Here is a 27319-nt window from a genome sequence, read left to right on the forward strand (position 1 = left end):
CAATAGATTATTCTAGGTTTTTGGGGGGACATAGTTTCTGTATTCTTGAATACCTTTTGCATTTTTATACAACCTAAGTAGGAAACAAAACAAAACAAACAAAAAAATGTATATATATATATCCTCAAAAGGAACGAAGTACATTGGAAATAAAATCAAATTCATCCTCAGTTGAAAGAGTATCTTCTATTTGCATAGATTGCTATGTGTTGCCAAGGGCAATAGTCCACAATGTTAGATGAAAGGAAGGAAACTTGCATTTGGGCCCTAACAATATTCCATTTCATTTTTTTATTAAATTATGAGTTGTGAATAATGGTCCTTGTGCAAAGACTTCGGTTCAATATCTGTACGTGAATGGAATTCTAAGTGCCTTAGGGAGATCCCTGATCAAATGCGGAGCGTGGAACATTGGAGATGCAGGCTTGGGTGAATCAGGGCTCCGGCCCACAGAGGAGCTGGGCAAATGCCCTTGGGAGCTGGAAGAAGAGGAATTAAGGGGAATCCTCTTCCTCTTTGCTGCTGCTTCTTCAAGGAACCCTAGCACTCCTCTAGACCCTGTGATCTTCACTTTCTCTACTCAGGGAGCTCTGGAGAGTAGGGGTTTGTTTAAGTTAAGCAAAATCCTCTTTAAAATGCAAACAGCGTTGGAAGGTTAAGGGGGCTGAAGGGAGAGACACCCCAGGGGAAGAATTCCTTCACTCTGAAAGGCTTTTATGCGGATACTTGGAATCTGTTTGTTGAGGAAAAAATGTTTTTAGATGGAAGGAGGACTAGAGAAAAGAGGGAGAAAAAATTTTTTTTAAAGCAGAGCATGCAAGGCCCATGATGAATGCCTGGGGAGGCAGGGATGCAAGCAGGAAGAGAAGACAGCAAAGGGAAAGAAGTAGCTCTTAAGAGTGTGGGACCGGGCTCTTGTTTGTGTCAAGGTTATGCTTCCTTCTTATTCCTCTCCAACCACCTACTTCTATCTTGGAAGAACTGTCTCTTTCCTTCCAAAAATAGAACAGAAATGGGGGGAGGAATCTCTGGAAGTTTCTGCTTTACTTTCCTGCAGCAAAGGGAGAATAATCTGGGTGGGTAGAGAGTGTGGGAGGGTGGAGAATCTGGGTGGGTGGAGAATCTGGGGGGGTGGTGGAGAATCTGGAAGAGAGGAGAATCTGGGAGAGAAGAGAGTGCGTAGGTGGGTGGAGAATTTGGGAGAGTGGCAAGTTGGAGAGTAGAGAGTGTGGCAGGGGACAACCTGGGGGAATGGAGTATTTGGAAGAGTGGAGAATCTGGGAAAGTGGAGAGTGAGAAAGAGTGGAGAAAATGGGTAGATGGAGAATCTGGGTGGGAAGAGTGTTGGAGACTGGAAAATCTGGGTGGAGAATCTGGAGAGCAGAGAATTGGGGAGAATGGAGAATCTGGGTGAGTGGAGAACCTTGGGTGAGTGGAGAATCTGGGTGGGTGGAGAATCTGGGAGGGTGGAGAGTGGGTGAGTGGAGAATGTGGGTTGGGGGAGAATCTGGGAGAGTGGACAATGTGAGGGAAGGAGAATCTGGGTGGTAGAGAGTCTGGTCTTCAGGAGGAAATCCATCAGCCCTCACTCACTGTTCACTTACTGTCAGCTTGAGGGGACGCTGACAGGAGATTCATGAGTAGAATTCCTCCACGACTACCTTCTTCTTTTCTTCCCCCAAATCCATTTTCCACGTGAGAACTCGCTCCTTCCTTACTTCATTTCTAGGCTCCCGGGGCAGAGCTGCCTGAGGCCAGAGCAGGCATGTGAGGGGTTCAGGACTGCACAATATGGAATTGGTTTTAGGTTCCAGAGCCCATGCCTCACACTTTCCTCGGTTGTCTTTAAGTGTCAAGAATCACATCCTTTTACTTCAGGAAGAACAATGGAAAATCCTCCTATTGAGTCATTATGAGAAAGTGACCTAATGTTTTGGGTAGTTTATTAATCTAATATTTTTAAAGTGTTTTTCGCGTTTTTCATAAAATTACCTAGGTACTGTCATTATTTGAAATGTGGAGAATCATTTGGAAAAATTGAAGGTTTTTTTCTTTGGGAAAGAGGAGAGATTTTTCTTACTCAGAAACATATAATCCAGTCTGAATCAATGTTTATAAAACTCTATTCAGGGCCTCTTTAATAGCAGGATGAGAAACCTGAGCATAGCCAGCCCTGCACCACCCAAATGTAGAATAAAAGAAAATGAAATGTTTATTTGATTTTCTGTGGCGCACTTTTAAGGCCTTGGCTTCAGAACTCTAAACATGTGATTTTTGCACCTTTAAAAAAAAATCTACTAGGAAAGTGTTCAGCTCAAAAATAAAAGAAAACCCACTTAACAGGGGCTTAAACAAATAATGAGTGTTTTTGTTTTTGTTTTTCATATAAGAAGAAATCTGAAGGTAGGTGGCTGCTGTCTTTGACTTATCTAATTTGCCCTGGGATTTCTCTTGTGGTCACAAAGTGGCTGCTGCAGCTCCATGCACTGTGTCAGAATTCAAGGCAGACTGAAGGGGAAAATAAAATGCCAGCCATATCTTTCTCCTTTTACTAGACAAGGAGAAATTTTATCAGAAATCTCACAGGCTTCCAATTAAGTTTCCCAAACTGAGCTACTATGAACTGCAGGGGAGACTAGGGCAGGGAGTATTTAGCTGGGGAAGTGAGAGGGGGTTGAGATCAGCTATGGGGTCAACCAAACAGCACTGCCCATTCAGCATCTGTTCATCTTCATCTCCTCCAGGTGCATCCAATGCCTCCTTTCCCATCTGTTGATGTTCTCCAAAATGTGGAAGCAACGTCTTCATTCCTCAGCTCTATTAGCTTTATATAGTTAAGATTCATGCTAAATGGCTAATGGTTGATGTCTACTTGTAAAGTAGAATAAAGAGAAACCTAGGGAAACATTCATAGAGCTGTGCCCTGAACTCTTTGTCAATATTTACGCTTATCTAAGTCCATAGTAGGGTCTATTCACTCTTCAAGACTCTCTGAGGGTCTAATCAAGGCTAGCATGGTTGTTGGCACTGGAGACACAATGGTGAAACCAGGTGGGGTCTGGTCCTCGTGAAGCATAGTTTCTAGACACTATGAGACAGAGAGATAAGGCACAGATGTGTCCTATGATGTCATACAAGTCAAAGAAGATGACATTTGAGCAAACACCCCGTGTGACATGGGGCCTCCATCTTTCCGTCCATTTTGATCCATATTTGCTGCTTTTGGAGGCTCATCCATCTTGAACCCTTGATTCGGTAGTAATCTTCTAAATCCATATCCCATTTCAGGTGCTCCTGGGGCTTCAGCTCTACGTCCATTATGCTGTCACTTGGAGATTTATGATTTTTAAATGAAACACATTTTGTTGAAAATTAAATTCACGATATAAATGTCTAGATAATGAATTTTTTATTAAGGTATAATTTTTACAGAAGAAAACTCAGCCTTTTAGTGTACAGTTCTGTGAGTTTTGACAAATGTAACCATCATTACACTGGAGATCTAGAACAGTTCCATCATACACAAAGACTCCCCCGTGCCTTTTGTAGTCAGGTACTGGTCCACCCCCAGCCCATGGCAACCACTGATTTGTTTTCTGTCCTTAGAGTTTTATCTTCGCAATGATGTCACATAAATGAAATCATGACAGTAGGTAGCATTTTGAGTTTGATTTCCTTTCACTTAGCATAATGCTTTTGACGTGCCTCATGCTGCCTTGTGTATCTCTAAGTTTATTCCTTGTTATTACTCGGGGATGTTCCATTGAATGGGTGTATTACAGCTTGCTTCTCCATTCTCCACCTGCAGGATGATTGGGTTGTTTCTGCTTTTTGGCATTTTCAAATGAAAGCAGTCTCACTATTGATATATAGGCTCTTGTGTAGATGTACATTTTACTTCCCTCGGGTAAATAAATGCCCAGGAGTAGGAGTTGGGGGTTGTACAGTAAATGTATGTTTAACTTTGTAAGAAAAGGGCAAAATGTTTTCCAAAATGTCTACCATTTTGCCATCAGGAATGTAGGATGCTTCTAATTGCTTCCCATTATTGACAGTGCTTGACACAGTCAGTATATTTTTATTTTAGCCCTTCTAATAAGTGTGTGGTGGTATTTCATTGTAGTTTTATTCTGTATTTCCCTGATGACTAAGGAGGCTGAACATCTTTTCATGTCCTTATTTATCATCTATGTATTTTCTTTGGTGGGATGTCTGTTCAAAATTTAGCTACATTTTATTTTAACCTGCTTGAGAGAGAGAGAGACAGAGAGAGAGAAGAGAGAGAGAGAGAGAAACTGTGTGAGGAGGGGTGTGGGAGAGGCAGCCAGAGAGAGTCCTAGGGTTGGAGCCCAATATGGGGCTCTATCTCAGGACCTGAGATCATGACTTGAGCCAAAATCAAAAGTCGAAGGCTTAACCAACTGAGGCACACAGGCACCCCTAAAACTTTTCCTACTTTTTAAAAATCAAGGGCTTTTTTTTCTGCTTTTTGAGCTTTAGAAAATTTTTATATGCTCTGGATAAAATTACCTATTAGATCTGTATATATTTTATAGATATTTATTCCTAGTATGTGATTAGCCTTTTTAAAAAATCTCTTAATAACATCTTTTAAATTATAGAAGTTCTTAATTAGGGGCTTCAGGGTGGCTCAGTGGGTTGGGCCTCTGCTTTCGGCTCAAGTCATGATCTTAGGGTCCTGGAATCGAGCCCCGTGTTGGGCTCTCTGCTTAGCGGGAAGCCTGCTTACCCCTGACTCTCTGCCTGCCTCTCTGCCAACTTGAGATCTCTCTCTCTCTGTGTCAAATAAATAAATAAAATCTTTAAAAAAAACAACAAAAGAAGTTCTTAATTACAAAATAGCCCAATTTATCAAATTTTTCTTTAATGGATTGTATTTTGGTTTTGTATGTAAGAAATCTTTGCCTAATCCAAGCTCACAAAAGTTTTCTCCTAGATTTTCTTTTAGGTGTTTTATTTTAGGTTTTACACTTAGGTATATGATCCACTTGGGGTTAAGTTTTATAGGGTATAATGTTTGGGTAGGGGTTCACTTCTTACATGTAGCTATCTATTTGTTCCAGCACTAGTTTTGCTTCCTTCGTTCAATTTCTGTTTTACCTTTGTCAAAAATTAATTGACTATATATGTGTGGGCCTGTTTCTTTTCCATTTCTGTATGTTTAGCGTTCCCTCAATACCTTACTGTAACATTACAGTAAATCTGTAAGTCAGGTAACATGAATGAGTACCCTGACTTTATTCTTTTTCAGAATTGTTATGGCTATTCAATTTCCTTTGCCTTTTCATCTCATGTCATCTCTGCCTTCTCTGCCTAAGTTAACACTCTCTGATTCCCTGAAACCTGCATGTGACCTGACACATGAGCTTTCTTTCCACTCTCAGACAAGACAATCCTTGCCTGAGCACCAACACCTCTCCTTCAGGCATCAGAACTGACTCTCCTTTCCCAGGGTCCCCTCCCTGCAACCCTGCAGCCTGATCAACCTCTCTAAAATCAGTTTTCACTGTTAACATTTTTGTTAATAAAACTTTAAAGATCTTCTTGCCTATAAGAAAAAAATCCATATTGTTTAGTCTAATGATTCCCTTGGGTCTTTTTTTTTTTTTCTAACCTAACTCTATTTTTTTTTAAAGATTTTATTTATTTATTTGAGAGAGAGAGATAGTGAACATGTGCATGGGTGTGGGAGGGGCAGAGGGAGAGAGAGAACACACTCCCTGCTAGGCACAGAGCCTGATGCTTGCTCCTTCTCAGGATCATGACCTGAGTCCAAACCAAGAGTCAGACACATAACCAACTGAGCCACCCAGGCACCCTTCTTCCCTTTTCTAAGTGACTATATCCTTTTCCCTTATAATTATTGACTAAATGTCTGGTTTCCCATTAAACAGAGCCGTCTAAATCTCTTTCTTCCATCTCTGATCCCTCAGTGCCTAAGGTAATACCTGGTCAAGCCAATCTGTGATTCTCAACGTGATAGGGTAAAAAGGTGCATAACATATGGGGAGGGAAAGAATATAATTTAAAAAATTGTATTCTGCATTATTACAATTACACCTTTTACTTATTCTTAGACATGGTATTTGTATTTTAAAATTTAAATTGAGTGAGAAATATTTATGTTTACCTATAGGTATTAAGAATTGAAAAGGCTGAAGCCACTTCAGTAATATTTTTGAATTAAAGCTTTAGTTTTCCAACCCATCCAGACAGTGATGCATCCTTCTTGGTTTCCTAGTACTTAGTATAAGGTCTTCTCCTGAGAAGCAGCTATAGTCTCACTATTCACAGGACAGACACATTTTCTGCTTGCAGTGTCCAGAGGCAGCAGACAGGAATCATGTGGTTGCTTGACTAACATTCTAGTAGACAAGGCTGAATCATTCAGCCCATTGCATTAGGTTCTATTGTCCACAGATGGTGCCCTTTGCCCTCTGTATCTTACAGAAGATCTCTCTAGCTGAACTTCTATAATCAGGTGTCAGAACACATAAAAGGAGTGCAGGTACATGAATGTTAACATTGTGCCCTTTCCTAATACCTGCCTGATGTCTTGGGGTTCAGAGGTGAATGGTTTCCAGGCCTCAGATATGGACCAGAACTAGCAGCCTAGAAAGGAGTATCATCAGACCTTGGCTGTTGTTTGCTTCAGGTCTAAAGATCTCTTTACACCCTGCTCTCTGGCCTTGCTGTGGTGTTAGGAATTCCCCCAAATTATGGTACCTTTAAAATTCAATCCCTATGGCTTGTAGAATAAGGATTAAGATTCCATCCACTCAGGGCGCCTGGGTGGCTCAGTGGGTTAACGCCTCTGCCTTCAGCTCAGGTCACGATCCCAGAGTCTTGGGATTGAGCCCTGTATTGGGCTCTCTGCTCAGCAGGAAGCCTGCTTCCTCTTCTCTCTCTCTCTGCCTGTCTCTTTGCCTACTTGTGATCTCTGTCTGTCAAATAAATAAATAAAATCTTAAAAAAAAAAAAAGATTCCATCCACTCGAATATGTTCACATTAATTTACTGAGACCTTAGGAATAAACTTATGACACAGATATGCTTGATATGCTCTTTCATTAAACAAAATATTTTTTGACCCTTCATCTGCTCTGTGTCAGACACTATGCTAGGGAAGTGGGATCTAGAGTTACCTTTCCGTGATTGAAGTCGACTGTGTGTGTGTGTCTGTGTGTGTATGTTATATAACATATTGGGGTCATGAACATACTTAGGCCAGGCTGAAGACTTTGGGTTTCAGCCTGTAGAAGGTGAAAATCAAGCCAAGCTTTAAAGCAGTACACTATGTTCCCCACACTGGGGATGTTCATTCAGTGAAGCTACATTTCCCATGCTCATCACCTAATTCATTCTTGCCAATGGAATCGAGTCAAGTCATATATCAGTTCAAGCCAAAGCAGATAAGACAAGGCCAACGCCTGCTCCTTTTGAAACCATTTTGTTCTAGAAAGCAGAGTTACAAGTTGACCTTCTTGCAACTGGGATGTGTGAGAGAAATATACTTCTGATATGTAAAACCACCAGTATTCAGAGTTTAGTTTTTACTGTTGTGGAACCCACCCTATCCTGACTAAAATCAGTGGTAGAATCTTATTTGTTTTTTCTTCTTTCTATTTCATTAGGAAGTTCACACCTTTAACTTTTCTCTTAACATGAACTTTTCATGTTCACATCTGGTTAAAATATATGATATTTTAAACCCTCCTAGAGGGTCAAATGAAATCATGTGAAATTATGCTATTGACTATAAAGTGCTGACAAGTGTAAGAGATCTATCATTTTTAGGCAGTCAGCAATATTGCCTAAATTAGGAGGAAAAAAAAAAAAAGAACACTGATGATTCCTTCTTAATGATTTCATCATGAGTGTGCATGCTTTTGCTATCTTGTGGCCAAGATTTTTTCACCCCAGTAGAAGCCCATCCTTTCTTCCACTGGATAGGGCATAATTTCCCATCATTGTAAATAGCCCTTCTTGCAGTGGGTCATCAAGCTTGCATAGATACAAATTAGGCATTATATCAAGATGATAAAGTAAGAAATGGAATCTTCTTTAAATATCTTACTCTACGGTTTTCATGGCCTAATTGAAAGAAAAGAAACAGCTTGATTCACCACCACCATGTGAGGACTTGATGTATATTAAAACTGTCCCAAAGATCTTCAAATGCAGTGATGTCTTTTAGAATATTCAGAAGTATGGATAATGGTGGTTCCTCATCTCTCAAAGAGTGAAACAATTAGTTCCTGGGGATCTAACAACTAGTGATTATTGAACACTGTAGACCAATTGCCATTCTTAAAGACTTCACAAGAATTCCTTCACTTAACTTGTCACAACAATGCTCAGAAGGACATTTAATTATTAGTATTATTTCTTGGACATGGAAACCATGGCAGAGGTAGAAGGGAATTGCTCAAAGTCACAGAGTTACGTAGTGTGGCCCTGGGAGCTGACCCCAACAATATGGTTATAGATGCCATGCCTCACTAAAATGTTGGGGAAGATCTGAGGGTCTAAGTTTACCTAGGAATGACCAAACTGTTTCTGCTATCAGGTGGACTGAGAGGTCCAGAGAAAAGCTAAGTTCAGTTATGGAACAATGATCTGACATGTCTTTTCTTTCTTTTTAAAATTTTTTTCCATTTTATTTTATTTTATTTTATTTTATTTCTTTTTAGTGTTTCAAAATTCATTGTTTGTGCACCACACCCAGTGCTCCATGCAATACATGCTCTCATAATACCCACCACCAGGCTCACTCAACCACCCCACTCCAAAACCCTCAGTTTGTTTCTCAGAGTCCACAGTCTATCATGATTTGTCTCCCCCTCTGACTTCCCCCAACTCACTTCTCCTCTCCATCTCCCAATGTCCTCCATGTTATTCTTTATGCTCCATAAGTAAGTGAAACCATATGATAATTGACTCTTTGTGCTTGACTTATTTCACTCAGCATAATCTCTTCCAGTCCTGTCCATGTTGATACAAAAGTTGGGTATTCATGCTCACAGATCGGAAAAATAAACATTATTAAAATGTTTATTGCCTAGAGAAATCTATGCTTTCAATGCTGTCCCGATCAAAATTCCATCAGCATTTTTCAAAAAGCTGGAACAAACAATCCTAAAATTTGTATGGAACCAGAAGAGACCCCAAATTGCTAAAGAAATGTTGAAAAAGAAAAACAAAACTGGAGGCATCACGTTGCCTGATTTCAAGTTTCACTACAAAGCTGTGATCACCAAGACAGCATGGTACTAGCACAAAAACAGACACATAGATGAGTGGAACAGAGTAGAGAGCCCAAATATGGACCCTCAAATCTATGGTCAAACAATCTTTGACAAAGCAAGAAAAAATATCCAGTGGAAAAAAGACAGTCTCTTTAATTAATGGTTCTGGGAAAATTGGACAGTTATGTGTAGAAGAATAAAACTTGACCATTCTTTTACACCATACACAAAGATAAAACTCGAAATGGATAAAAGACCTCAATGTGAGGCAGGAATGTCAAAATCCTAAAGAACATAGGCAGTAACTTCTCCAACATTGGCCACAGCAACTTCTTTCAAGAAATGTCTTCAAAGGCAAAGGAAACAAAAGCGAAATGAATTTTGGGGACTTTATCAAGATCAAAAGCTTCTGCACAGCAAAGAAACAGTCAACAAAACAAAGAGGCAACCCACGGAATGGGAGAAGTTATTCGCAAATGACACTATAGACAAAGGGCTGATATCCAAGATCTATAAAGAATTCCTCAAATTCAACACACACAAAACAGATAATCACATCAAAAAATGGGCAGAAGACATGAACAGACACTTCTCCAAAGAAGACATACAATGGCTAACAGACACATCAAAAAATGTTCATCATTAGCCATCAGGGAGATCCAAATCAAAACCACATTGAGATACCACCTTACATCAGTTAGAATGACCAAAATTAACAAGGACAGGAAACAACAAGCATTGGAGAGGACGTGGAGAAAGGGGAACCCCCTTACACTGTTGGTGGGAATATAAGTTGGTGCAACCACTTTGGAAAACAGTGTGGAGATTCCTTAAGAAATTAAAAATAAAGTTACCCTATGACCCTGCAATTCCACTACTGGGTATTTACCCCAAAGATACAGATGTAGTGAAAAGAAATACCATATATACCCCAATGTTCATAGCAGCAATGGCCACATCACCAACTGTGGAAAGAGCTGAGATGCCCTTCAATAGACGAATGAATAAGGAAGATGTGGTCTATATATACTATGGAGTATTATGCCTCCATCAGAAAGGATGAATGCCCAACTTTTGCATCAACATGGACGGGACTGGAAGAGATTATGCTGAGTGAAATAAGTCAAGCAGAGAAAGTCAATTATCATATGGTTTTGCTTATTTGTGGAGCATAAGGAATGACACAGAGGACATGGGGAGAAGGAGAGAAGAAGGGAGTTGGGGGAAATTGGAAGGGGAGATAAACCATGAGAGACTGTGGACTCTGAGGAACTAATTGAGGGTTTTGGAGGGGGGGGGATGGGTGATCCTGGTGCTGGGTATTAAGGAGGGCATGTATTACATGGAGCACTGGGTGTGGTGCATAAACAATGAATTCTGGGACACTGAAAAGAAAAAAAAAAAAAAAAAAGGAAGGCTGCAAGGAGGGTATCTAAAGAGCCTTGAAAAGAAATGGCCTTTTCCCTGGCAAGAGGAGTGTCTTTTGAGCAACCTGAGCAGAGAGCTTAGAATAATAAGTTTGGAAGAACACAGTGCAACCAGTTTCCTCTTGATAAAGAAAGGCCAAGGGAGCTGGCACAGAGGACGGTGCAGCAGTGGGACAGAAGGTGAGCAGTGGGACTGATGAGAGGGTATTGTGTTGGCCCCTCCAAAGGCCTGCACCAAAAAAGGAAGAGAGAACACCCACTGAGTCTGAGAGCAGAGTATTAAAAGGGGACTGAATCCACTTACTGTGCAGGAAGGGGGGAATGGTAGTCCCTGGGGGTTTCCCAGGCTATTGTGAGGTGGGAGTTTTACAGATATGATCTCCATGTGGGTAGAGAGAGGGGCAGAGACAACACCTGTTTCTCACAGCCCAGAGCTGGGATGGAGGCAGTTGAACTTTTCATTCCCAGTAAGGACACAAAAATTTAGCCAGGATTGAGATAAGAAAAGAGGGGTGTGAACACCCGTGTGGCTACAAGAAATTTGACAAAAGTACTCTGCCTCAGAAGGCAGTGTGGTCCTGACCTGAGCCAGAGGGGGATCCAGACAAGGGTCTGGAACAAGGATAACCACTTCTGAAGGCCAGACAACACTTTTCTGGCTGACACCAACTTGCCTGGGTATCTCCCCAAGTTGGACCCCCTCCCTTACCCTCCATCACACACATGTGAATGCACAAGAGACACCATCCCTAGAGCTTAGATACCTTCCTTGAGTCAGAAAATGGGAAAACTCTTCATCGGCTGAAAAACTAATTCTGAGTTCACTTGGAATTAACTAAGATTATGTTTCCTGCCCTGAGATGTATTAGTAACGCAAAGAGAAATTTAGTTGAGCAAGTTTCCCTTTCTCAAAAACCAGCTCGAGAATTGACCGAGGTCCCTGTAGAGCCAACCAGCAACATCTGTGCCTTTCTCAATGACACAAATTGGACATGATAGAACTTACCCAGTGAGGGAGTGGAAAGTGGAGTGCTAGGTCTGCACAGCAGGAACAGGTAGTAAATAACAGACCTTTAATAATTATTTAACCAAGCAAAACTAGTAGTCATTTCCTTATGAACAACCACATATTCAACCACATGAATGTACTGAAAATGAACATACTTAGTGAAACTCCCCAGAAGGCATAAACAAAGGCATGATGTGAATGCTAGGTCCTTTTGTAATGGGCAGGAGATAACATGAGGAGGCCAGGGACTCAGGGCTCCTGGATTCCGGGAAGGGCATCACTGACACTATCCTTGGGTCCAAGACAGGAAGGAGACAAACAGGCCCATAAAAGGTGGGCTGGAACGAGAGGAGAGTTCAGAAAAGTGGGCAAAGACGAACTGAAATGACAGTCGCTGGAGGTGAAAATATTGGTACTCAGTAAGTAGATCAAGTTGTTAGAAATGAGTTGTCAACCAAAATATACCGAAAACAAGCAGGCTACATAAGCTTTTTCAATTGAGCTCTTGCTAAAGCCCCCCGTGAGATAAGTGGGACAGGAATCCAACAAGAATTTGCTTTTGTTATATTAAAGGATGAAAGGTGTGTTAAGAAAATGAACAGACAGTAGGCAGGAGACTGCACTAACAAAGGGAAAGAAACTGTCTTATCACCCTCAAGCACTTAGAAGCAACCATTTACATATAAACAATAGTTAGGCTAATCGCATATCATTTGTAGCTTCCCACTGAAGGAGATTCAATAAAAGATCGTCATTAGGTAATATTTAACAATCTTGGTTCAAGTTTCTTCCCTCACCTGAGAGTAATAAAAATGAGTTCATTTGCATTATTTTATAATTTCATCAATTTACTAATTCAGACAGGGTTCTCTCCTAGTTACTTTGAATTAATTTTCTCATCATTAAGAATTAGAGATACAGGATACACTGCTAGCCCATTCACGGGCAAAATGAAAGGCTGAAATTAAGTTTCACCTTTGTCTTCCACTTGGGCAGGTTTGTAGTCACATCCTCTCTTCACTTTCTGATTAGCCAGGTCCCAGCCTCCTTGGGAATTTTCTGGTAGAATTTGGTGCTGGGGCTAGGAATTGAGGAAGTGAACTGGATCGGAAATTGAAATTGGAAACTATGAAGGAAACCAGGGCTTGAGCTGGGAACCTTGAACCCAGAACCACATAGGTTCGATCACATGAAACTCACAATAGAAGAAGGGGGTGGTGACCTCACTGCTGACCTTCCTGCCTATATCCGAGGACATACTTAGATAGCAGAGTAGGTCAGAGCAGTGGGAAGTGGGGACAAGAAATTGGGGGTGGAAATGGGAGGAGGAAAAGGCACTAAGCCTGTAGAAGAGAAAGTTAACCAGATCCAGACAGGGATGTCTTGTCTCCTGCCAAGAGAGCGTTGGGGTTCAGAAGAGAACCCAAGTGCTACGTAGGAAACACCTATTAGTTCTTGCTATTAGTTCTGCTACTTTATCAGAAGCCCAGGCATGCAGACTGCACAAGACCACTGACAGTAGTAAGGCTACAACATGGTGGGTACGGATTCCCAGGGCTAAATCAGGTACTAGGTACTAGTCTACGGCACCACAACTAATTCTATACCCCACCCACTGGACCCATAACTTACTTTTGTCGCATTGGCTTTGAAATGGGATAAGGATGATTTGAATGTTCATGCCGAGAAGGACCTTGCCTGGCAAGTACAGTGGGTGGAGAGACAGGCAGGGGCTACCCTGTGGAGTCATGGTTAACAAGAGCCCCACCTCTGTTACTGAGAAAGCAAGATTTCTGCGAAAACATGGGCAGTTGATAGCAACAGAGCACCACACTTCATTAATGTAGTAAATGCTTATTGGGGATGCCCAGCATGGTGCTGGTTTCTGGAGCGAATAGGAAACAAAAATCACTTGAGGGGCTTAATGGCTATTTTACATCTCCCGGACACATATTGAAATAGCAGTTGAAGACAGCTGGATTAAGTGACAAGAAGGCAGGTGCACTCAAAGGAGAGGTGAGTCAAGGGGGGCTTCAGGGAGAAGCAATTCAAGAGAAGACTTCAGAGGCGGTGGAATTTAGACCAACGCAGATGCGGGTGCAAGGCAATTCCAGATGGAAAGGTGCAGCATTGTGTGCAAGAAGGAAATGCGACACGTCACAGAAGTCATTTCGAAAGATTCCTAGGATCAAGAAAGCCCAAAGCAAATGAGACGTTAGGCTATTGTTCTTGCTATTAGTTCTGCTACTTTTACTGCTGATACCATTTTTATTTTTATGATATTTTTACTGCTTTTGGTAAAGAACGGGGATTAAAAGGACACGTTTGGGACATAGTAAAGAGCAGTTTGGACTTTCTTCTTGAGTGGTATGTGCAATAAAAGGCTCACTATGAACAAGAGTTTGTATCAGAATTGTTTCTGGACCCATAGTATAACAGAACTGCCCTTTTCCAAGAGCACCATGGGAAAAAGTTACTCTGAAACTTTTTTTTCTTTTTAAAGATTTTATTTATTTACTTGACAGAGAGAGATCACAAGTAGGCAGACAGGGGAGGGGGGAAGTAGGCTCCCTACTGAACGGGGAGCCCGATGTAGGGCTCGATCCCAGAACCCTGAGATCATGACCTGAGCCGAAGGCAGAGGCTTTAACCCACTGAGCCACCCAGGCATCCTCTACCCTGAAACTTTTAAGCTCAGTGCCCACAAACAGCACGGACCACCTTGTAACTACAAATCAGTGTGTTTTAGTAATGATTGCGTGGGCCAAAAAATGAAATAGAACATCCTAAGCTCCTGGACAAACAATCCCTCCCTTTTATCTTCTTTTCTTGTCCAATGGTCCAGTTGTTTGAGGGCAAACATGAATAGGAATGAGATTTTAAAAATGATGTGATTCCCTTTAGTGCCTAGAGATGATGATGCTAGGACAGTGTATAAACACTAGTAAAGAACCAGCTAGGATCTGTTTTTCTGAACACTCAAAATACCCTTAGGAGCTGTATTCAAAAAAGGGCAAATCAGATTTCAGCGGAGAGTGATTATTGCCTGAGTCTCAGAACAGCTGCCTTCCTGCTGATCAGTATCCCTTTGCAATGGCCATTCTCTCTTCGTTCTGGTTGCTATCTGGTTTTATAACTATCAAGACACTGCAGAGGTAGGGTCCCTGAGAAGGAATGGTGTGTTTCCTGGGTGCACAAAGCCTGCTTCTCCAAGACAGACTCTCTGGATCTGTGAGCTGATTCCATAGAGACGATGTACTCAGTCAAAGGTAAATGGCAACAAACTCTGATTTCAGTGTCTATTTTCTGTTGCGAAGCTGGGCAGCTGGGCTGTGTGTGTGCATGCGTTAGGGGGTGGTTCTGAGGGGCTGGGTCCCATAGAGCCAGCCTAAGTGACTTGTTTGGACTTTGCTCTGCTATTTTGTCTCTTGGCTTTTGTGGAAGGCTAGGCTGCCTCCCAGGATTGCTCCCCACTGAAAGTTTCATTTTGAGTGTTTGCAAAGAAGCAAAGCTCCAGGAGAGAGATAGATGTTATAGTAATTCTACTTTGTGGAGTAAAAACCAAATCACTTCAAGAACACCCAGAGGATCAAACAAACAAACAAACATGGCTAGAATTTTTCTTGAAATATTTTCCTTTCTGGTATAAAAGACCAGTTTGAGACCTGGGAATTATTGCCACGACTTCAGGCACCTCCAGGCAGCATGTGAAATATCCTGACGTCTGCATTCTGATGCAAAAGGCAGAGAACTTGCTTTCCAGATGCCTGGCTTGTTTCTGACTATACAGTCTTATAGAAGAGGAAACAGTATTAACCTAATAAGGATCATTTCGCAGGGTGGCCTCTGAATGCTTTGAAGGTGAAATTCACCAAAGTCTGATTTACTTACCTGTTCCAGGAGACAACTTGTTGCAAAATGTGGCACCACAAACTACAGTCACAGAATCTATTACTCCCTGATGTTCAAAGCCAGGATCAAAAAACAAGTGTGGTCTTTCCTTCCTTACTGCTATGTTTCTCCTTGAGCCAGGCATTGTCCTGGGGGATGGGGGCTCTCCACACTTCTGATGCTCCTAGCAAAAACACTCACAGCAATAATCCTTACAAGAAACAGACAACATTTCAAGCACTACTATAGAATTAATTAGAAGTGCTTATACCTAAGGGAATGGGGGGGGGCGGATATTCCACTCTACAGTCTCTTGGTTAACATAAATGCTATTCAAGATTCACACATTTTCAGCAGCAGAACAAAAAGACCAGTATTCATAAGAAACTACAGTTTAGGTCCTTGCACAGTATGAAAAACTCCTTGATTTAGCTAATCAGGGTTTTTTTTTTTTTCCTTTTTCTTTTACTCTTTTAGTTAAAGAAAAACAAACCATACCCATTCACGGTATTGGCAACCATAGTTTAACTGGGTCTCTTAAATTCTACTTGTCTCATTATTGAAAATCCTTTTCAGAGTGGAAAGCTGGGAACGTACCTTAAAGGAGTAGTAGAAGGAGCCCCACTCCTCGGCTTCCACCACTTCCGTGAAAGTTACCGTTTCAGTGCAGAAAACTGGGGAAGCATCTAGGGTCTGCGTGGTCCCGCTGGAGTCGGGGCTGCCCTCTGTGAGGTTGGCTCAGGTGAACTTGAGTCTGGCTGTCCTGGTGCCTGCAGCCCAGGAAGGGTCCAGCTGCCCTCTGAGCGCCGGACAGCAGCTACAGCTCTGCCCCTGCTCTGCCTCCCAAGGCTTCTGGTGGAAGTTCAGCTAAGCAGAGGCACGGAGCCCTCCCGGAGCCCACCTCCCTGAGGAGCTCTGCCTGAAGCCTGCGAGGATCCACGTGCTGCTCTCTGCTCAGCAGTTACGATCCAATAGCCGGCACAGCCTCCTCACCCCACGGTCCCGCTCAGGGTGGGGACCTCACCGCCGAGCAGGTGGGAGCCCCTCTACCTCCCGCCCCCACAGCGATCCACGTGGCTCCCGAGACAGGCCTTCCTGCCCAGCTATGCTTTCCCTAACTTCCAGAATGGACCTCCCTTCTGCTCCAGCTTCAACAATACAGGAACTTGGACTCAACAGCCAACTGATTAATTCAGGTCATGTTGGCTCTTCCGATATCAAATCGTAATTGTGCATTTGCTCGGGCTGAGCTTGCTTTCTGACTTACAATACTCACCTAACCATTTACTCAGTAGCCTGTGCATTATTTCAGTAAACGCGGGGAAAGAAACTATTTGTATTTCATACCGTGGTTTACTCTAGGTGTTCGCAGGGCACTTCTCAGAAAAGCCTGGGGTCTGTGTTTGTCTGCAAGCTATGACCCCTGGTGAGGGGACTGGGACTGGGGCTGGGTAAATACTTTGATCGCCTTGATGTTCTTTCATTTGACATCCAAGCAACTCAGGGAGGTAGGCAGCCATTGTATCTTTATGTTCTCATTATACCCTAGCAAAGACTGGCTTTCAGAGCTGAAATGACTGGCCCAAGGTCCCACAACCAGTGATGGAAATGAGGTAATAACTCCTCTCTTCAGAAATTCCTAGACAGCGGTGCCTGGACACTACCATATACTGATTTGCATCATATCTCAAATGCTGGTTGAGGCATGCAGTTAACACAGTAGGGTTAGACAGCCAGGTGTAAAACAACAGAACTAAGCTGCTTGTATTGCAACCAAGCATAACTATCTGATTATTTACATGGAAAACACTCCAGACGTGGGCAGCCATTGGTCCGTGACACCTGGTAGAAGGAGTAGCAGGTTAGTGATGATCATAAAAAAACCATAGCTGGATGGAAGTGGGGAAGCTGTAGCATTATCTGCCCAGCCCAGAAGTACATAGAATGCTATAGATGAAAAGGTATTAAGTCTACACTGAAGGGGCAGCAAATATCCTTGGTCTGACCTTCTGAACTCAGGAAGGTCATAAAAACTTCTGCCTGTCAATCTTACCTTTAAGAAACTAACCAATGAGCTGCTGAAACAGAAGAAGAAACATTTGAGGAAGATGCCTGCACGCAAGACTCAGAAAGTACCAGAAAGTGTGCCTGGGTAGCTCAGTGCATTAAATCTCTGCCTTCGGCTCAGGTCATGATCCCAGGGTCCTGGGGTCGAGCCCCACATGGGGCTCCCTGCTCTGCAGGGAGTCTGCTTCTCTCTCTCTCTCTCTCTCTCTGCCTGCCTCTCTGCCTACTTGTGATCTTTCTCTGTCAAATAAATAAATAAAATCTTTAAAAAAAAAAGGTGCCAGAAAGTGCCTCCACCTCATTATAATGTTAAAATACTACTTGGAATATTTCGGAAGCTAAGCAGGGTCGGGCCTGGTTAGTACTTGGATGGAATATTTATCCCGCCTCCTAAAAAAAGGAGCCTGTTTTTTTTTTTTTTTTTGTTCAGGGAGACATGACTTTAGAAATTATTCTCCATGATTTCCTTGTTTGTACAAATAAAGTTGAGTTTGTGAGACAATGCCTCCTGGTGTTATCTCTGTCTGTGGTATGTCAAGGAGCAGATCCACTTTGGTCCAGTAACAAGGGGCAGCAAATAGGAGGGAGCTGGCCAGAAAATTGGATAAGCCAGGGATTGCAAGGGAAGAGTCAAAACAGGACAACAGATAGCAAAATGAGCAAAGGAAATTCTGACTGGCAGATAAACATGAAAAGATGACCAACCATGTTAAAAATTAAGGAACAGCAACTTAAAACAATACGATAAAATTTTTATCTATTGGCATAGGCAAAAGTAGGGTCTGACTACCCCGAGTATTGACAAGGATGGGAAGAAATGGGTGTATTTTTTTCACTTCTGTGGGAGTTAGCTGACAGTCACACTGAAGAGCAATTTGGCCGTATCCAGTAAAGTTAGAATTACATAGCCTATGATGCATCATTCCATTTCTTAATGCTGGTAATTTTCTGTCTCTAACTCAGTTACTTACATGTATTTAATTTAGGGAAGTTCATTTCACTGCACACATAAAATGTATGTACTTTTTCATAAGTATGTTTTACTTCAATAAAAAATTTTAAAAATCTGTGAGAAATTTCTGGGAAAGAGCAGAAGCTGGTTAAGTCATAATGTGGTAAGGTTGGAAAGAGAGAAAAGAGTAGATTCCGTGATGGATAAGGAATAGGTGGAAAGAACTTTCTGGTTGTGTTTTTTCCTCTCCACTCATGGTGCAGATGGGTCATTTTTTTGACCTGTGGCCGCCCAAGAGGAACATTTATGTTTGTGTGTACAAGGAGACACTGGAAAGGATGGCTTTGCAATATTGTTTAGAAATGAATCAGAAGCAACCTAAAATTCAGAGTGACAAAATCAATGAGACACTCCAAACTGTAAACTATCTACAGGCTCATCACTAGTAGATGAGATAAATAAATTTCCATGCAGTCACATGATGAAAACTATACATCAATGAGAATGAATAATTTGTAGCAAATATAGTACATTATAGATGAAACTCACAAACATAATATTAAACAAAATAATACTTTTTTCATTTGTAGTAAGTATAACTATATATATGTGTGTTTGTATATACTTACATTTATATGTAATGGAATAATACTATATCACAGTTGAAGGAATTTTGTAGACAAGACGACAAGCTAATAAGTATGATATGATGGCTAGTTTTATGTGTCATCTTGACTGGGGAGTGAGATGTGATATTGGGGAGTGGGAATGATATTTGGCCAAACATTACTCTCAGTGTTTCTGTGAAGGTGTTTCTGGATGAGATTAACTTTTGAATGTGTAGGCTGAGTAAGGCTGATTGCCCCCCTTAATGTGGGTGATCTTCATCCAATCATTTGAACCATTGAACAAAAGGCTGATTCTCCCATAAATAAGAGAGAACTCCTGTCTGACTCCTTTGAGTTGGAACATTGGTCTTCAAAGGTCTTTGGGCTTGAACTAAACCATTAGGTCTTCTTGAACCTCAAGCCTGCTAGATTTTAGGCTAAAAATACACATCAGCTCCCTGGTTCTCTAGTATGCTGACTACAGATCTTGGGACTTCTCTTATGGTTTCTATGTTCTTACCTGAATACACCCCAAGATATCCCACAAAAACGAGAGAGGCATTGATGGAGCACAGGATCTAGCATGAAACCATGAGACACCTGTTAAAAAGGCTTAAATGATAAAGATGGGAAATACCTTTTGCTGGTAAGGATGGGTAAGATGAAGAGCTATCATACACTACTATGACAATGTAACTTGGTACAAGCACTTTGGAAAACTTCTTGGCAGCATTATCTAAAGCTGATCATATGTGTATTCTATGACCTAGCAGTTTTTCTACTAAGAAAATACCCAACACAAATGAATACTTACGTTAATCAAAAAACGTAAGGATGAACAGAACAGCTTCTTCGTAATTGCCCCTAACTTGAAACTACTTAAGTGCTCATCAGGAGAAATGTGGACAAATAAATTGTGGTGTATTCATACCATGGAAAACATATACCAATGAGAATGAGTGATCTGCCACTATAGGTAACAAAATGCATAAATCTCACAGTTCTTATTTTGAGTTATAGGGAAGTCATACTGTTTGATTTCATTTACATAAATTAAAAGTTAAGAAGCCTTTGCTGAGTAGTGACTGGAATAGGCTAGGAGAGAGCCCCTGGGCTGCTGGTAATATTCTATTTCTTGGTCAGGGTGACAGTTACATGAGAGTATTCCAATTATGAAGAAGCTGTGAGCTAAATACACTTACCATCTCTGTACCTTTTTGGGAGAAATTTCTGGATGTGAGTCAGAGACTGGTTGGGTCTCAGTATGATGAAGGCTAAAGGTGGGAGGGGAAATAGAGACAAGACAAGGGCCAGGTGCCATGGACAGGGATAGACTGAGAGGATGCTTTCTACTTGTGCATTTTTTTTCCTGCACACATTGCCCAAGTGGATTATTGCTTGGCTCATGGTTACAACAGAGAAAAAAAATGGTAGCAGCAATTCCAGAGTCTGATCTGGGCTGATAGGAGTAGGTCACAATACACAAAGACGGGGAGTCCAGTCTCTCAGTCTTTCTTCTTTCCCATTTGTGTTAGGCTGAGATCAAGGTGCTGGCCAGGATTGGGATCTCATCAGAGCCTCAGCTGGGGTAGCATGCACTTGTAACCTCTCTCATGCTGTTGGCAGAATTCATTTCTTTGTAACTGTAAAACCCATGGCACCTGTTCCTTCAAAGCCAGTAAAGGGAAGAGAGACTCTACCAACATGGGTTCAACAGTCTTATGTAATCACATATGTGTAATTGCATACATCCCATTCCTCTTGCTTAATGCCCCTCAAGAGAAGGGGATTACGGAAAGACATAAATTCCAGAAGTCAGGGATCATGGTGGCCACTTTAAAGTCTATACTTCATACTACCCCATGGGTTAAATGTTCACAAGTGTGGGAGGTAGTTTTTTGAAAAGGAGAAGGTAGAGAAGAGCTGAAGTTTAAGGTGTACCAACTGGAAAAATGGATATAAAAATATATTGTTGGAAAAAAACACTAAAGAGATGTTTTGAATTGCAAAAAAAGAGGAAAATTTGATAGAATTCAGGTAAGAAACTCTCAGAAGGCATTAAAAGTGATATAAGAAAAAGAAGGAGAGAAACATAGTTAAGGAATGTGAGCAAAAGAAATACATGTGTAAGCATTTAAATAATGAGTCTTAGAGAGACATTAAAAATAAATGGAAGGGATTGGATAACAAAGTTTACAGAACATTTTCATTTATAATTCTTTAGAATTCTTTAAATTTAGGAATTTAATACTCTTAGGAATGTATTTAGCAAAAGATGTGAAATACTTTTTTTTTTTTTAAGATTTTATTTATTTTACAGAGAGAGAGAGGGAGAGATCATAAGCAGGCAGAGAGGCAGGCAGAGAGAGATGGGGAAGCAGGTTCCCCGATGAGCAGAGAGCCTGATACGGGGCTTGATCCCAGGACCCTGAGATCATGACCTGAGCTGAAGGCAGAGACTTAACCCTCAGCCACCCAGGTGCCCCAAAAGATGTGAAATATTTCTATAAGATATTGCTGAGAGAAATGAATGAAGACTCTGACAAATGGAGAGCTAGCTATACCACTTCAAGGACTGGAAGACTCAGTGTGGTTAGGATGTCAATTTTCCCCAAACTGATCTGTAGATTCAATGAAATTCCAGTCACAATCAAATTAAGTTTTTTTTTCTTTTTTTTTTTTAGTAGAAGTGGACAAACTAATACAAAAATATGGGAATGCAATGAACCTAGATTATCCAAAGTACTCTTAAAATTGAAGAATGTTGGAGGCCAAGAATTTCCATAAGGCTACAGAAATCAAGACAATGTGATAATGAAATAAAGAATGACAAATAGGGACACCTGGATGGCTCAGTTGATTGGGTCCGACTGTGGATTTTAACTCAGATCATGACCTTAGTGTTGTGAGATCAAGCCCCATGTGAGGATCCAGGCTCAGCACAGAGCCTGCTTGAGTTTCTCTCCCTCTGCCTCCCCCCTCTGCCCCTTCTCTCTCTTTCAAATAAATAATTAAAATCTAAAACAGCAATAACAACAACAGACTGATAAGTAGCTCAAGACAAAACATTTTATATGTGCAGAAATGACCCCCATTTGTAAGGGCACCTGATTTTTGACAGAGGAGTAAAAAAATCTAATGAGTAAAAAGTATTTTCAGTAAATGGTGCCAAAATACTGGATATCCACATGGAAAAGAAAATGAACCTTGGCCTTTATTTCATACCACACTCCCAAATTAATCTGGGGTGAATCAAGACTTCTATGAGCTCTTAGAAGAAAACATAGGAAATATTTTCACAGCTGAAAATATCAGTACTGGGGCAGCTGGGTGTCTCAGTTGGTTAAGCAGCTGCTTTCAGCTCGGGTCATGATCCCAGGGTCCTGGGATCCAGCCCCATGTCGGGTTCCCTGCTCAGCGGGGCTGCTTCTCCCTCTCCCTCTGCCAGCCACTCCCCTCCCCTCTCTCACTATCAAATAAATAAAATCTTAGGAAAAAAAAAAAAGAAAATATCAGTACTTTAGCTTTATTAATTAGCTGTTAGCCCATAACAACAACAATCACAAACCCAGCAAGTAATTGTGGTGCAGTAGAGAAACTGTGCCTTGGCGATCCAGTAGTGCTGGGGGGCTGATTCCATCCTCTTTGGGGAGCTCTAGCCTCTGCTAGGTATATCATTAAAGGCAGCCTAGTAATCCTCACCTTGCCACCTGCCTAATACAAATCTTAGTAAATCCTTTACTAACATTGCAAAGAGTGAGCCTCAAATCTCTGTGTTCCCTGTAGAAACTGGGAACCCTCTCAAAGAAAGCCCTATGTTGTACACGTTCAGTGCTCACCAGGGTAGACGCTCATAGTCCTGGCTATACATTGTAATAACCTAGGAATCTTTATAAAATACAATGCACGGAGGCCAACGTCCTGATTAGATTGTTCTAGGGTGCCGCCTGGGCATTGGGATTGTTAAAAGCTCCCCCAGGTGATTCGAATGTGCCTCCAGGGAAAAGAAACACCATTTTAGGAGCAGGGCAATCTCTGGTGCCCAACTCCCAGTGGGGAGTTTTTGCTGCATGCCCAGGGCATTTATTGTGGGGCTGCTGTCTGAGTTAGCTTGCCCTAGGTCTCCAGCCCTGGGGACTGATTCTGGTGTTCCTGGGATCCACAGTGAGCTCGACCTCATTTCGGCGCCCCGCTTTCTCCCGACCAAGTTTGAGCTGCAGGGCACCCGTACCTCCAGAGAGGGAGGGAAGCTTCCTTCACCTTTCTCTGTGGACCTCCAGAGAGTTTTGTTCTCTCTTTCGGAGCACCGAGAAGTCATAGAGTTAACCTCCCTTTCGGAGACATTCAGACACGCAGTTTGGATCCCATTTCCAAGACTTGCTTTCCTAAAAACTACGCAACGAGAGCCTGAAAGAAGAATTTCCAGGTAAGGAAATGGGTCATAAAACTCCGATCCACCCCTTGGATGCTCTCGGCCTGTGAGGGGTGGTTCAGTAATTCATTCCGCCTGCCTGACCTTCGGGCGGTGAGTGGGGTTTAGTTCCTGCTCCTGAGAACGCTTCAGATCCCAGAGTGAGGCGTCTCAGTAAAATGGGACCAAGGCTTGGAGATATGAAAAGAGAAATTTGCACAAACTGCTAAGAAACTACCTTAATAAGGTATTTACTCGTCTTGCTCCTGGGGCACAGTCAGGTGGGGCTTTGAAAAAGAAGTGGTGTCTGGGAGAGTCTCACTTTTTATTTTCTGGTCCGCCTGTGTATGTGCCCAGTTCTCCTCTCCAACCCCCCAACAACTCCCCCCGCCCCCCCTCCCCACAACTGCCTCCTGTCCTGTTGTATCATTCGAGCATTCAGTTTCGAGGATGGGGTGAGCAGAATGTTGGAGAGGGTTTGGAAGGGAGATGCTCAAGGTTCCCTGAATTCCCACCACCTTCCTGCTTCATTTATCACGGAACCCTGGCTACGATATTTACAACCTTGAACAAATACATTGTTTTTCTATAATGTTTAAAGTAGAGCATTCATCAACTTTGGAATAAAAAACTATAGACAACATATTTAAAGTTGGTTCTTGTATACATTTGATGGTTAATGGGGTCCATCTCAGTGGGGATGCCATTCCCCCTCATTGCAGTTTGGAAGTCCGAAGTCTTCTCTTTAGTCCTATGTAAAGGAGACGGAGTTCGGAGCTCCCAGGTACTTCCTGACCTTCCCAGAACTCAGTCATTATTTGAATTTTCACGTATGACTGTAACCACAGCAGTCAGAGTGATCTGGATCCAAAGCTGGCTCTGCTACTTCCTTTCCATGAGTACAGGGACACCCTGAAGCTTCTCTTTTGTCCTCTGTGAACAGGGATGACAGTCGTGCCTGAATGGGTGGGGAATTAAATGAGATAATACTGATCCCATTAATGCTAATTGTCTTCCTTCTTTTCTTCTTCATTATGACTCTTTTATGTGTGTAAATTTTCCTGGGCTCTTTGTTTAGTTTCCACATTCCTAAAGGGCAGAAGCTGCCCCTTTTCTTTTCTTTTCTTTTTTTTTTTTAATATTTTATTTATTTATTTGACAGAGAGAGATCACAAGTAGACAGAGAGGCAGGCAGAGAGAGAGAGAGAGAGGGAAGCAGGCTCCCCGCTGAGCAGAGAGCTCGATGTGGGTCTCGATCCCAGGACCCTGAGATCATGACCTGAGCAGAAGGCAGCGGCTTAACCCACTGAGCCACCCAGGTGTCCCAAGCTGCCCCTTTTCTTTTTGTATCCTATGACCACACTGAACCTTACCGGACCCTGTGGGAAAACAGGAAATAACCAATTACTGTGAGTAACCATTGTTTCCCATTTGGCTGGGATCAGACTCATGGATGCCCCCTTGTGGGTCACGGCCAGCTGTAACAAGGCCAGCCATAGACCCTCCAATTCCCTTTCTTTGCCTCATAAATGTTAGCTAAACTACTGTGTCCCCACTGATCAACTGGGAGTACAATGCTCGTTAAACCAATTTTAGTCAAGATTCTGTCCTTTCCCAGGCTGAACTTCAGCCCCTCTGAGCCAGATTACAACCCCTTCTTACAAGCCCTGCTTCACTAGAATGGCCGGTCCCTCAAGAAAGCATTTTCCTTCTGCTATCAGACCATACTATTCCATTCATCCCTGTTCTCCATGCCTGCTTCTTTCCAGCCTCATAAACCTCGTTGAGTCCTAACCCTTCGGAAGATTGCACATCTCCTGGTGGGAACAGTCTCCCTGTGGTAACGGTCCTCTTATCCCTGTTGCAGTGGAGTCCTTCCCCTCTGGAACAATTCTTTCAAATTAAGTCTTTTCTTACAGAGTCCAAACTGTATGCATGAAAAAATTCATGCTGCATTGAATTGAAGGGGTTATTGGTAGGAAGAAACAATCTCTTGAGCAATTGCTAAACGAAGTATACATTTTATCAGGTGCTCTGGGAAAGCTCATGGTTTGGTCGGAGAGACCAGAAAATAGAACTCTCTGGGCTGAATCACAGAAAAAGTAAAATAATATGAAATCTGTGAGTGACACAGGCAGAGTGCGATTAATCTCCAAGTGAGTAGTTAAGGAGAATTAAATTCCAAGTTCAGAGGAAGATCCCAGTTCTGAGGTTTAAGTTTGGCTTTTAGTGTTTTTATTACTTTGGATGAAGCATACAACTTTTCTTTATCCACCAGTGTGGAAAACGGTGACTAAGTGTGGGTTTAGGACAAAGGAAATTAACTTCCTCCAGTGGGATTTTGATCCTCGGATACCAGAAGGTGCCACTGCCTGCAGAGACTAAATTTCTCAAGGTTGAGGTGATAACAGACAGGCCACCTCCCATGCCCTGTGACTTCTCTCTCAAAGGAATGAGCTGACAGTCTAAACTTGCTGTCGATACAATGTTCCACACAGTATCTAAGTGAGATACATCAATGCACGCCTGGCTGTTTATTCTCTCCTTGCCTCTTTTAGGATCTGTGAGAATGTGGATTGGTTAGATGAGTTTTAATCATGTAGGAGGTTGGAAAGGATACGGGGGAGAGAAAACGAAGGATTCCACCAAATCTCTGTGCTGGGAGTTTGACATATGTCACAACATTTAATTCCCAGGATATTGCTTTCAAGTGGGTGCACGTTTCTCCATTTTAAAGGTGCAGAGAGCTCCTGGTAAAGGAGAGCTTTTCAAGTAGAGACACCAAATTGGAACCAATCATTGACTCCCTACACTGGTTAATTTTCCTTTAGTTTTGGATTGCATTCTGAGGGGGTGGTAAGGGCTCTGAATCATTACTATGAAATAATAGTATCCTCTGAGGGGAAATTGCTTTGAAAGCAGAGAGAAATCCTTGGGATCCTAGAGAAAAGATAAATGCAGTATTACATCTGGTAATTGCTTGCTGTAATAGGTGCAAGAGGTTACATATGTTATAATGACTAAGAGATATTATCCCTAAAGAAAAGGAATGCAGTGTTCTACTTTAAAGAGGACACCAGAGGAAATGGGATTTAGAGGTCTAAACTTTAAGGATTGTATTTTTCTAATTATATCAACAAAACTTTCCTACTCTAAATACTGACCTGAAATGCAAATATAGAAATTATATGATCTGCTAATGTATTCCTTAGTTACCCAATGAGATCATACTATGCATTCTGCTTACGGTTCTGCGTTTTAATTTCACACATTTTGGGCTTTTATATCAATAAATATAATGGCTATTTCCCTGTAATGCTAATATGTGATGTTCCCATGATTTTCTGCATTCCTTCTCATAATAACTGAGTTTTCAGTTGTGTCTGATTTTTCAGAAACTGTGCACTGAGCAATCATCTTTGAGTACTTTTCTTCTGATTTTCCCCAAAAGATTTTCTTGTGGTATTTTTGCTACTGCTTCTTTGATCTATTTCTTTTTCTGTCTTAATTTTGCTGTTCTTTATCTGAACCCTTGGATTAAATGCTTTACATTTATTTTCATTCTTTCATGTTTAAAGCAATGACTTTTCCTCTGAATATGCTTTAGCTATGTCATATGGATTCTGAGGCATATTATTCTTATTTTAATATATATCAAATAATATATATTCTATATATTGAATAT

The 27319-nt window shown here is 41.7% G+C and overlaps 1 protein-coding gene across 1 annotated transcript in view; it reads right to left on the reverse strand.

The window, feature by feature from the left end:
* NPSR1 (neuropeptide S receptor 1) overlaps nucleotides 1–27319 on the reverse strand; it is a 183173-nt gene that overhangs the window by 133783 nt on the left and 22071 nt on the right. Inside the window, exons 2-3 of the mRNA XM_032304415.1 lie at nucleotides 20426–20497; nucleotides 16194–16333 (exon numbers count right to left, since the gene is read on the reverse strand). Coding sequence (XP_032160306.1) covers nucleotides 16194–16333; nucleotides 20426–20497 — 212 coding nt within the window. The remainder of the gene's footprint in view (nucleotides 1–16193; nucleotides 16334–20425; nucleotides 20498–27319) is intronic.

The sequence above is a fragment of the Mustela erminea genome, chromosome 11, assembly GCF_009829155.1.
Source record: "Mustela erminea isolate mMusErm1 chromosome 11, mMusErm1.Pri, whole genome shotgun sequence".
Classification (NCBI taxonomy): domain Eukaryota; kingdom Metazoa; phylum Chordata; class Mammalia; order Carnivora; family Mustelidae; genus Mustela; species Mustela erminea.